This window comes from Leuresthes tenuis, unplaced genomic scaffold (assembly GCF_036924035.1).
Source record: "Leuresthes tenuis unplaced genomic scaffold, fLeuTen1.0.hap1 SCAF_19, whole genome shotgun sequence".
NCBI lineage: Eukaryota > Metazoa > Chordata > Actinopteri > Atheriniformes > Atherinopsidae > Leuresthes > Leuresthes tenuis.
This window is the reverse complement of record NW_027325373.1, coordinates 17,287,210-17,300,410: the sequence shown is the minus strand read 5'-3', so window position 1 is coordinate 17,300,410 and position 13,201 is coordinate 17,287,210. Positions and strand designations below refer to the sequence as shown.

Here is a 13,201-nt window from a genome sequence, read left to right as displayed (position 1 = left end):
CCTTAGGTGCCAATGTAATCCAATTGGCTCATCATCGATGGCATGCCATCCAATCACAGGGGAGTGTTTGTGTCGTGCTGGAGTGGAGGGGGCACTGTGTGAAACTTGTCATGTAGGCTTCTATGGATTCTCCTCACGAGGTTGCACAGGTACTGTACTTTACCTCAGGCCTCATAACTCCACTATATGCCATCCTCTAATCCTCTGATACAGGTCACCTATGAAAGCATTTCTAGCTTGAAAATTCTATTGAAAATTTTTATCTGTTTCTCCGCTCCTCTCCCATCTCCCTGCGGTGCTATCTCGTCTCATCCAGCCTGTAACTGCGACCCAATGGGCTCCGTTTCCATGCAGTGTCACAATAATGGCACCTGCCGCTGCCGTCAGGGCTTTGTGGGTTACAAGTGCGACAAATGTGAGCTGAATTATTTCCACAACAGAGCCACTCACCAGTGTGAGGAATGTCCAGTTTGCTATGGCCTTGTAAAGAAACAGGTGAGTTGATTTAAGATAGTTTATGTGTCGATAATGGCATTCAGGACTCCACAATCAGAAATTCTACCAAATGCTACATTAATCTAACTGTTTGTAACAGATGGTTGGACCTACTTTGATTTTTTTTTTCCCTGTCTTGATGCGTTGAGTTTAAATGAGGAGGCTGAAATTTCCTGAGCTCTGAATACACAAAATATCATACAATGCATTTTACCAGAATTATATTATTTTGACAAGAGGATGGAGCAGGACTGTGATTATTTCAAAACAGAGTGGTCAGACATCTCTTTGAGGTGCTTTATCTACTTAAAAGATGGATCTTACTGTAAAAAGACCACCAGCACACTGACCAGAAGAATAAGAATAACTTCCGATAATGACACAACCTCATCTCATTTACTTTATCTCTGACATGCAGAATTTTAGGACAGACTGTGTTTTAACCAACTTATATGCATATTTCACCATCTTCCAAGGTTTCTTGCAAGATGTGGCATGCCTTCTATTACTCTGTCGTTGAGAGAGCAGTTTTCTTTTTATTTTATTGGTACAGCAGCATTAGAGCAAGCAAATACTTTTCATAATTTCCACTGCAACTAATTAATTTCCCTTTTAGATTAACGAAACACTAGTACTTGGTGCTTAGGCGGAAGGCAGTGTCTGCCAATCAAAATCAGCTTTACCCGACTACATGTGCAAGACATTAATACCCACTTTGCCTCTGAGTTGTCCATCGGTGTGTGGATGTGTGTCATAAAGACAAGAACACTGTATAGTCTGTAACACCGTATAGACAGCAATGTGTTGTATGACTGTTTATGTGAATGGGTGACGGTGGCTTGTAGTGTAAACGGTCAACTAGACCAGAAAAGTGCTAAAAATTTACAGTCATGATGGTTTTATTAACTAGATTCACTCTTTTGATCAGTGGGCTGGTAGTCCTTGTCAAAATTATTCTATCATTTCATCAATATTCATCTTCAAAGATGTGAAATTTTGTCCAATAAACCCTTAAGTAATACTCTCCAGCTCCATATTCCTGTCTAAATGCTAACTTGGTCATAATCTAATAGGTCATGTTTCTGTCTTGATGCTTTTGAGCACTGTTTTGTTTAAAGCAACTTTTAACAAAAGTTGCTGAACAAAAAAATCTGCCTTACCTTTATCTTAACATATCTCTTTGGGCTGAAGCCTCTTTTCATCTCTGACATTTCAGTTCTACAACTTCAGATCAGAAAAAAAGTGGGAACATTATGGAAAATGCAACTGATTCCCAAACGTACTTATTTTCTTGTTGCTTCCTTTAATTTGTTAAAAAAAAACATCACCTTTTATGTTATTTTAGCCCTGCAGCACTTTTGAAAAAGAAGTGTTTCGAACAGGGGCAACTAGAACTAGTAAAGAGGTGAAGAAATATTTCTTATGCTGTGATATCAACAGTTGATTATAATTCGGATTTAGTACAAGAGCATTAGCCATGAACGACTGAGCCTTTAAGAGGCAAAGCTGGGCAGAAAATCTCAAGTATGTCAAAAAATGTGAGAAAATTATTGTATTCTTTTAAAGCAATATTTCTCAAAGACAGATTGCAAGGGATTTGCATGTCTCCATATGCAGTCCAGAATATCATTAAATGCTTCAGTGAATCAAAAGTAAAAAGGAGCCTTTTGTTAGCCTTGTCCGGTTGCATTGACCTCACACACTGCGTCACACACTGGAACGTCACACACTGCATCTGTGTGTTGAGGTCAAATGGATCAGAAAACCGTACAGATTCCAGAAGTCCAAAAACCAGCGTGTGTGATGGTTTGGTATTTTATCAGCGCCCAAGGGCAAGTTCTTTGAGTATTTTAGAGTAACGAGCAGTTTTCAATATCTTCTGGGGATGCCCGTGCATATTTCTACAATACAGTGCAAAACCACAATCTGCACACGCTACAAAAGCATAGCCACAGAAGAAGGGAGTACCCTTCCCCGACCCCATAGCTGTGCAGTATATTTGCAAATGAAAATCAATATGATGAGACAAAATATGAAATGTCTCTGGTTTATACTGAAAATCAAAATAAGTTTTTGGCATTTATGCTTTTTTCTAATACTGCCCTTTCTACACTGTTCCCTTTCTATACTGTAATCTATACTTAATCATGATTTAGACATGCGTAAGTATCTAAGATTCCAGAAAATACAGATGAATGCTTGTGTTATAAATTCACACTGCCAAAACTATCTCTTTAGGTAGCTTGTCTGACTCAATGGTAAATTCTATTTACACTTTAAAGTAGGAGCAAATTCTCTCAGAATTTCTCTTTGGAATTGAATGAAATAACATTAGAAAGAGGAGGCATTTTACAAAGGAATATACATTCAAATTAAGCTCCAGCTTCTCCAGCCGTGAATGTAAATTACTTGTGTGGATGTACTTTTGCCCCTGCACTGAATCTTCATTCTTTTCATCTTTCCCCATTTTTCTTTCGGTTAACATTTTGTTTTTACACATTTCTATGTTGATAATTTGGTTGCTGCACTAATTCATTTAAATATGTTCCACACCTACATAGTGTTCCTTGGCTCTTGATATTATGAGATGCATTTTCTTGAAATAGCACAGTCCCCCTGAGCATTCCTTTGTAGACCCTGACGACAGCCATATGGCTCCTTTGTATTTTGAGATTGCAAGCAAACAGTGGATGTGCAGTGAAACAGAAAGAGACATTTGCCCTAATGATCTCCTGAGCTGCCTCTTTCTGTCCCCTTAGATTTGTTGCAACCCCCGTTTGTACGCTAACAGGCCGTGTCCCTGGATTTGCCTTCTGAGGACAATCCAATACCACCAACATGTTTAGTCTTTTTTCTGCACGTACTCTTGTCCCCGCTAAAGTGGCTGTATGTTCTCTGCAGACCAGCTTGCACCTGTGTTAATGCATGCTTTGATTTCTACAGTGTTAGCAATTCAGCGAACATCTCAACCCGTGTCTGTTCTGAACACCTGCAATTACTTTTGCTGTCCTCAGCTTCCCTCAGTTCCCCCTTTCTGCCTCTCGCACTCCCTACCATGCTGCTTATGCTTTCCTTTGGCTTAAACATTAAACAGATAAAAGACTAACAAGCAAAACGAAAGGAAGAGAATAATCTTAATAATTAGAATTATGCTTAATAAATGTATTAATGTAATTTTTTGTAGAATTTGGTGTTAAAATTAATGGACTGAAGTTGGGAACTTAATGACATTATGGTTGCTAAGTAATGGGATTAATAACACGTCAGCAAAGAGATCCAGATCTGGATCATTTAGCTACCATGGTTCACAGATCAGTGCCAGTCACATCACCTTCATTACATTTTCGGACCTGACTTCAAGTCTCTTCAAAGTCTTATCTAGTTACATCCTACAACAATTTGTATCCTCAGCTGCATACTACACAGAGAATAGTGAGTGAATCCAGATATGAAAACTGTATTCCATCCTTATCACATTGTTGATATTCATTTATTCATTGCTTTTGTCGAAATGTTACATTTTGATGTTTTGCTTTGCTAGGAATTGCAGTCACATCTCAGTCACTACTTCTGGATAAATAAAGGCAGTTATTTTGTTGTCTTTTTGGAGGGGAGAGGGTCTTCTTTAGCCTTCCAAAACCTGCATTTCTTTTTGACGTCTTCAAATAATGATGCCGTTTCAGGCCGCAAAGCTTCAGACTCGCCTACAGGATTTGGAGAAGCTCCTGTCTCACTTTGATTGCCGAGGTAGATTTGGAAAGCAGCACAACCTGCTGAAGTATCACATGGCCCGGCATTATGAGCATGAGCACCAGAGGGAAGATACTCTTCCCAATGCTCTGGAGGATTTTCTGGCCTTCCAAGGTACAGCAGCCAAAAGCCAAGATAATTCCACTCAACCAGTCACTCTTTTTAATGTTTCTTCTTTGGTCAGGACATCTTAGAAGACACATGATGGCTGCTTTGTGAAACATAAAGCTAGCTTATTTGTCATTAAACTGTTGTGTCACGTTATGGCTGTGAGATGATAACGTGCCATATCAGTACATGAAAGACCAGTGAGCATAGCCAAGAAATTTGATGTGAAGCAACCTCCGGCTGTCTGCAAATGGGCTGTTGCTCTGTCTGTGTCTCCTCTGTGTGACGCTGTAACATATACAACGCAACAAAGCGATTAAATCAGGATGCAGGCAACAATACCAACCTCTCCCAATTACTTTAACACAATGCTGATATATCCTCATTATCTTTGGAGGGGAACGGGCTTACAGGCTCAGCTGCACAGGCCAAATGGAGACAAATCATAACAATATAGAACAAGGCACCACGTGACCAACTTAATCCCTATTTATGTGACAGGCAGTGCATCGCTAATCCCTGGTTTATTATGATTATAGTTGCAATCAGGATAACAGTTCTCTAACAATCTGCCTTTTAACACCCACATTGCATACACGCACATTCCAGCCATGCTTTTTAAGACACTAGATGGCCTTGTAATGATTCAATGAGCATTTGGGAGCCACTGGCTCACTGCGTGGGCAGACAGAGGCAGAACAATCCATACTGGGCACACACAATCTCATTTTATGAAACAAAGTGGAACAGTAGGTGACAAACTAAAGCAGCAAACCAGGGATACTGTACTTATTGTATTCACCTCCACAGTTGCTATGCAGTCAGTCAGATTAGAAATTCCAAAGAATGTGAGTCTTAGTGAAATGATCCATCAAACACTTAATGTGGCTTTATTTCCTTTATTGTTTCAGAGGCACGTGAGGCCTTCATAAAACAATTTTCCTTGCTGGAAGATTCTACTGGCACACTCTTAGCCCAGCTGCATGGCATTACCTTTACTTTGAACTGCAGCTTCAGCACAAGAGAGGAAGAGGGGAAGGACGTGAGGAAGGATGAAAGAAGTAGAGCTGTGTGCCAAACCCTCACAGACACTCTACTCATGATCAGAGCATCGGAGAAGCAGCTAAAGCAAGCAACGCAGGACCTTGACAACATGGTAGGTAACTCAGATGTTCTGTACCTGTTACACTGTATTTGAACAGTTAGCACGTACAGAAAGGCTGACAATGAAACTGTCATATTTGCTAAGGAAACCTGGAAAATAGAAAAATAATTATATTTCATGTGAATAAGCATTTAAAATTTTACACTATTTCTGGGTCAGCAAATAAAGTGAAGCAAATGTATGGCATTGACTGTGTTAACTTTGTACTAAAGATCAGATTTCATCTCTATTTAGCCAGCGTCAGAAAGCTCCATAATAGTCACAGATATTTATCAGTTCCAGCGCCAATCAGCAATGATGTAAACATGGGAATCAAGTGGGGACAATCTTTTGCTCCTTTTCGAGTGCGATGGTGCTATCAACACGTAATGCGTCAAGTCTCTGTTCAATTATCACTGAAGTACAGTATTATTCACCCCATATTGAGTTTTAAGAGAGGTAAAGATGTAAAAACAAAACTGCCTTTTGTGGCAGCTTTACCTAAAATAAAAATAAACTTGCATTTATGTAATATACTTGTTTTATAGGGGCATAAGTAGTATTGACACGAGGTAAAGCATTGTGTTAGAGTTCAGTGAAAGTGACTGATTGTTAATCTACGAAATTAGAGCCTTTCTTGGTGTCACGTCAAAACCTGTATTGATGAGAGCTTCATGGCACTCCAGAACACAACTGATCCAGTTGTATCCAAAGCACGATCAGGCAGACGGAAAGTGAGCGCTGCATCAGAAAATCAATACATCAAGCTTTGTTCACTGAGAGAAAAGCAAGTTCATCAATTTTTAAAATAAAGAGCGTAAGACTCGAAACCGCAAAAGTCTTGTCAAAAGAAGGTATTCTAGCAGAGGCCTTAGACGATTAGGTAATGGTTTCTAAAGCACTTCTCAGGAGGCGAAATGAGGCCAAACACTTGGTAAAAGACAACAGCATCCACAGTGGATGACTGAGAAATGTCCTCTTTAGGGTTGATTCTCACTTAGAGATTTGAGGCGGTAACAGAAGGGTGCATGCGAGGAGACAAACAAACAGGAGGCAGAATGACATTGCAGTGGATACAGTAGAGGATTTGGAGGGTGTCTCAAATGATTTAACTACACCATGACCAAGGAGAGGTAGATCTTCATTCCGTAGAGACATAAAAGTGGGATTCATACTGCACCGGGATAAAAAGCCAACGTGTACTTCAAAGCTTCATAAAGCTTGACTAATTGAAAACCAAAGCCAACCAGGAAGTGCTTGCTGTCATGGCAGCTTAGTCTCACCAGAAATAGAGTAATACTTATGAGTCCACCTGTCCAAACCATTTTAACTGTTGTGATGGTAATGTAACCTTTCATGTCAAATTAAATGAATATAAAATCAGGTATGGTATAACGATGTTGACTCTTTTTTTTTTTGTAATCTTCTGCCATGTATTTTGCAACATGCAGACCTAATTCTGACCTCAAGTTTGAACCTAACCATTTATCTGAAACACCTTACCTTAACCATTTACCAGTGAGAGCTCAGTAGAATAGTTAGAATAGTATGAGAAATGAATATTAACCCTGACCTCCTGAGAAGCGCTTGAGGCCAAGTACTATGTACACAAGCAATTTGTGCAAAGTTGACGCCATCTCATTGCAACACATGTGGAGGCGTAGGATGTTGACATGCTGATTAATTGAACCCTAAACTGCATCTGTGTAGGCTACAGAGTAATAAAAACGTAGTAATTATACAAAGTAGTAAAACTGCAACATTTACGCTGTGAATCAGTGTAGTTTCTTCGGGATCTGTCGTGAGGTCAGATTGGTCATGGACTTGCCAACGCAGTCACCTGACGTTAGCAGCAGCGGACATTTACGGAGGCTCATATTGGAATAAAAAAAAACTTTTCAAATTAAGTTGGGTAAAAATGTGCACCTTGAAGGCCAAGCATGTCAAGATCATGCTGTTTTTAAAGCAAAAGTGCGGGGAAAAAAACAAAAGCTGACAGGTTTATTCCTGTACATTTTCCAGATTTTTGCAGTCAAACTGGCAAAGGGATCTTACCACTTGTAATAATAGTAATAACAAAAAATGGGACTAAATTGGAAACAGTGCTTTCACACTGTTGGGTATTTCATTTCATAGAATACTCAGGATAAGCTGAAATACCAGTGTTCTTACCATTCACTACAAGCATGCAGCTATTGTATTGTGACACAATCGAGTTCTTGTCCTCATTATGGGACACTGCAGTATTGCTTTTTTGTAAAGATCCACAAAGATTTCTCAAAGCAAAACAATATTTTCTCCCCTCTTTCACAACACCACCCTCCTCCATCTGAGTGGCAAACTACTGCCTTTTGAAGAAGAAAATCCGACCGATGTTTGATGGACGCTCAAATGAACAAAATTGTTCTCGCCCATTGGGAGGCTCTTTATTCTCTCTGTACGTAGCTTTATGGAATCTATTATGGACACTCCTGCCATGTGATTTAGGTTTGGTGAGCCACGTTAATTAGGTTTGATGAGTGGACTTGTTTTGCTCTGTTTTTATGATTGTGTGCCTGCGTGTGGGCAGAAATATTGTACACCCGCAGTCCTTATCACTTGAGTAAGCCTGAAGCAGCAGCAATTTATAATTCCAAAATAATAAGCGGCGCAGACTCCCAAAATGAAGAAATAATACAAAAGTGTCAATTGTTAATTCAGTTTTCACATTTTATTTGCATTTTCCAAATTAAATGTCACTCATGGAAGGACTCTGCATTCAACTGTGTGCACATTAGAATTATCAGGACAAAAGGCAATATAAGTTTTTACATATGTTTAAAGGGTCGTTGTTGGAATATTATTATTTGCCAAACTTGCCAAACTTCATAACACCTCAGTTTTGGAGGAATTTTTTCCTAATGGACTGCTGCCCCAATTTCTAGCCCATTTCTCATGGGTCAAAGATTCTCTGACAGCAAACAGCACTGTCTCTTAAAAAAAAGGCCCACTGGAGTGTGAAGAATCCTTTAATTATTTTTTGAATAAATTAAAGCTGTAAAAATAGTTGGAAGCCTCTACGGGGCCAGGCTTTTCAATTCTCATACCTGTTCGATATGTTGCTTTCTCTCTCTGCCATTTTAACAGATCATTCCTTTTGAAGCGATGTCAGCACCTAACAAGTGGAACATAATGGTCAATGATTCACAGGTTCTAATGAAAAGGTAAGTCTCGTCAGAGAGCTTTTAGTTGTCAATTAAAAAGCAAGGACTGCTCCAGTAATCTGTGGATATCTGCTGGTCTTTTTTCTTTCTTTCTTCTTGGCTTGTCACTTACAATGTGGTTAGACCACTGTGATTCGATGCTCTCGGCTGCACAGCTCTATTATGCGGTAGTTCCAGAAACCTGGCCAGGAGATCCAGTGAGGGGATGGTATCAATGCTGAAATCCATTTCACCTCGAGCAGTTGTGATGGTCTTTCTATTTTACGTGCCTTTTTTCTCCTTTTTTCACTGTCTACCCCTCCTTGCAGTCACAGAGAGACAGCAGAGCACATTGAGGCCATGGCCAGCAGGGCGGTACAAGCCTCAAAGCAGACTCTCAGCTTCCTGATGGATCTACTGCGGGACAACTCTACAGAGGAGTACATCAGGAATCTAACAGAGCGGTGAGTAGAAAGAATTTACACAAACACACTGCCATGAAGACAGACACAAGCAAAAAATATGCTCGTGTGAATGATGTTATCCACCTTAAGCATTCTTTGTTGTGAAATCCCGCTGAACTGTACAACTCCATGGATTATTGTGCTTTAATAGTATATTTCTACCAAAATCCACCCATCCCTGTATTATAACTCAAGGTCCTCTTCTTTGCCACCGCCTTTTAAAGCCCGTTGGAGGTAAGGAGTAAGACATTTAGCCACAGGGGGACAGCTTCTCTCCACTGTAAGCCTATTGCTTTCTTGGATTTGCAGCACACTCACTGCATCTCCTAGCGTGTGATTGCTCTGAGGATTATCCTGAATGCTAGACAGAATGATGCAAAAAGCCCTCCGGTGGCCATGATGAGAGCAAGAGGCGAGGAACTCAAAATTGATTACCCCCCTCTAACAGTAGTCAGCTTGATTCAGGAGAGTTCTGTTCATCTTCGAAGCACTGCTGCACATCAGTGTGTGTGTGTGTGTCACTTCATAGGATGCAAAGTGAGCAGTTTATGCACAGATGGGCAGCATTAAATTGCATTTCCCACTCATATTTCCCCATGTGTTGGTACTTAAGCAAATCAGAGCTATTTTATAGGGAGGAAACTATTCAGTCAGAAAATAACTAAAGTATTCAACCTGTTTCCTGTATTACTAGGCCTAATCAAGCCTGCATATTTACTTATACATATGTTAACCCTTTTACTTATCAATCACTCTTCTGAAAAAGAAAGTGGCACTGCAAATCTAGTCAAATACCATTGCTTCTTCAATTTTGAGGCATTTTTCCTTTATTTTTCATCAATCCACCACCTCTCAGAGCAAAAGGTTGTGCTCTTTACTGGACTACGTATATTCAATTGCTGTAATTACTTCACGGATTAAAGTTTTACATAAGGGACTTGGAAGAAAGATGAAATATAACATTCTATTAAAGATTAATTAACACCAAGTTGAATAGGAGGGATCACTGCCACCTTTGATTGAAAGTTTTGTCTCTGGCTATAATATTTGAAGGTCATATACAACAAAAGCCAGATGGACAGTAAAATAACTGGAAAACAGTAACAATATGATTTTGACCCTTTATTTCCTTAAAATGTAGTGTCTTCGTAAGGATGCGGGTGCAGTCAGGTATAAGTTTTTAACAGGTTTTCCAAGTCTTTGCGATCTAATAGGCTATTTATTCATACTATTTGTGTATATAACACATAAGTATAAAATTTGTTTAATTTTAATTGAAAAAAGTGATAACGCATTAAAAGAATGTATTTGTAGTTTACTTTTTTGACTGCTAAACAAGTGACTCAAGTGGGTCAGTTGCGGCATTGCTGCGGTGGCCGTGTAAGTGGCACAAAGTGACCGAGAAAAACTGCAAGTCTGTTTTGTGCACACACGATTTCAAAAGAAAAAAAGCAAGCGACGCATAATGTGATGTTTTTTTCATTTTCCCCCTTTTTTTTCATTTCAGTATCTGCTCTGTTGAGGCAAAACTGATTGGATGTCATTACAGCCATGGAGTTGATAAAAATGGCAATTTAACATCTACAGCACTCAGCCTTTTTTACGCCGACACTTCGCAAAAAAAAAAAAAGGCATGAATTCATCATGCTTTTTTTGCAGTGTCCGTGTCTCTTTTCTCTTCTTCACTCACACCGAACAAATTTGCCTTGTTGCAAGACAAGATATTTATGTCAATTTGACACGGTGTGAACCTTTTTAAGTGTGTCTAACCCAAAATATTAGAATGAAATCACTGAATGACCTGCGATATATGTGAGGCATTAATGACTCTGCAGCATAAGATTTCTTGTTAATAACTTAAACATAAATCAGACATGTTTATTTGAAAAGGCTATGATTTTTCTTGTCTTACAACATCTTTCTTGGTTTCTCTTTATTTTCATGTCAGAATAACGCAAATGCAGGAGCAGAAGATGAACCTAGCTGTGCAACTGAATGACACTGTAACCCAACAGCTGGCCCTTGAGGAAGAAGATGCTGGTTTAAAGCTTGCCCTCAGTAACATCACATCATCCTTCCATCAACTGGCTCCATCGGGTCTCATGGATGTCAGAACATCATCAGACACTGGCCAAGTACACCCAAACAACTACACAATGGAGGTTAGTGTAGGCAGACTATCAATAGAACTTGAAGCATTGAACAGCTGACCGCTGAGTGACCGTTCTTCCAATTTAAACAGGTACCATAGCTGCAGACAACGAAATATATATGCAACTGCTCTCGTTCATTTAACTAGGCTCACACAAATATATCTTATTTCTCTCATGTGATGTTATCTGCATTTTGTATGCCGCTGTGTCGGTGACAGCTGTAGACATAATGAGGTTGTCTGTCTGTACATCTGTCTGTCCCACTGATATCTCAGGAGCTAATTGAATTACATGTGACACAAACATTCACTTGGACGCAGTGATGAACTGCTTCAAATTTGTGCCGTCAAAGTCACTGCGAGCTCTAAACACATGTCTGTTCCATACTTTTTTTGGGTAATGACAACATGACACATGACAAAAATAGTACAACGATAACGTGATGATTATGTTCTGCAAAATGACTCCTCTGGCCCATTCCACAACATAAATCAGCAACAGAAGGAGAGATGGAAGTAAACTGCAACCCCACTGGTCAGCAGAGGCATACAACCACGAGACAGTAATTCAAGTTTTCCTCTTGATTTAGCATCTGGCAAGCAGAGAGGTCCTCTGAGTAGGCATAGGGGAGAAGAGTCTGTCTCTCAAAGGGTGCGTGTTGTTCCAGAGCAGCGATTAAATATACAGCATTTCTAGGCAGAAATAATACTATAAAATGACTCCAATATAGGCCAACATGCTCACATGAAGGTTTCATAAAAGTGAAGGCGTAAAAGGCTTGCTCTTATTAAAATTCCCACTCTGTGTATTGCTATTTCTTATGTAGTGGGGTGAGAGCCTTCTTAAACAGACAGAGGAACTGGACCAACAAATGCACAGCAAAGACAATCTCATCAGTGAGATCTCAGAGGGGATGGAGCCTGCAATACAGGCAGCCAAGAAGAACTTGGAGAAAGTGGATGACATTAACAAGGTAATTTTCTTTGAATGTCCTGTGCAAACGTTATTAGGCGTATTAGCAGCATGCTTTAGGTCTGTGTATGATATTGTCAGTCGATCTTACTTTAACCTATACCAAAGATTCACCAACTGATTTGTGACTGATTGCTGCAGTTCTTCAGCTCTGAGTTGCTCTGTGAATTAAGAGGAAACAAAGCTCAGAATTCTTTCCTAAGTTCTGGCTCATTTGTATGCACTGTATAAGTTTATATACGCAGAAGCAGCCTTTCTCCCTGAAATATGAACCGCTCCGAGATATTCACAGATTTAAATTCTGTGCATACATAACCAGAGAGCAAAACAGTGATAAAATACAACCAGTGCCTTATGCCTTATTCTCACTGTAATATGGTAGACTCCTATAAGATCTTAGCTGAACAAGTGACACTGATTTTTATGCTCAGACGACTGTAAGTGCGAGCAAGGACCATTTAAAAATCTAAAAAGAGCAACACCCATAGAAGCAGCTGCCCTGCCGTCTGTTGTCTTAGTGAGATACACTACAGTGTATTTTCAGCTTGTTGTAAAAGCTCTATCCGCTTACCTGCAGCACTTTATTTTGCTATTTGTTTGACTGAGATAACATAATCATTACATTAGGCTACATTTTCCATTAAAAAGAGGATACAGGAATGTTTTTGTATGCTCTCAACTATAGGTTTTAGGAGAAAGAAGAAAAAAAAAAGCATCAACCAAGTTGGATTTGGAACATCAGACTTGAAAAAATTATAATTTAGCCAAGACCATTACAATCAATGCTTTCATAGCTCAGACTGAAATATCTAAAACAGCTACATTCTAAATTTACCTAAACTTAGTGATGCGCAGTACTCCTGTATAAGTTTAGCATCGTAGATCCAGTAGCAAAGCTGCAAGGTCTTAAACTGACTCTGTGCTTGTTCCTCC

The 13,201-nt window shown here is 39.5% G+C and overlaps 1 protein-coding gene across 1 annotated transcript in view; it reads left to right on the top strand.

Annotated features, from left to right (window-relative positions):
- Nucleotides 1-13,201, top strand: part of lamc3 (laminin, gamma 3) — a 113,094-nt gene that overhangs the window by 94,784 nt on the left and 5,109 nt on the right. The window contains exons 16-23 of the mRNA XM_072371917.1: nucleotides 7-149; nucleotides 317-495; nucleotides 4,179-4,359; nucleotides 5,265-5,509; nucleotides 8,624-8,700; nucleotides 9,009-9,143; nucleotides 11,092-11,305; nucleotides 12,123-12,269. Coding sequence (XP_072228018.1) covers nucleotides 7-149; nucleotides 317-495; nucleotides 4,179-4,359; nucleotides 5,265-5,509; nucleotides 8,624-8,700; nucleotides 9,009-9,143; nucleotides 11,092-11,305; nucleotides 12,123-12,269 — 1,321 coding nt within the window. The remainder of the gene's footprint in view (nucleotides 1-6; nucleotides 150-316; nucleotides 496-4,178; nucleotides 4,360-5,264; nucleotides 5,510-8,623; nucleotides 8,701-9,008; nucleotides 9,144-11,091; nucleotides 11,306-12,122; nucleotides 12,270-13,201) is intronic.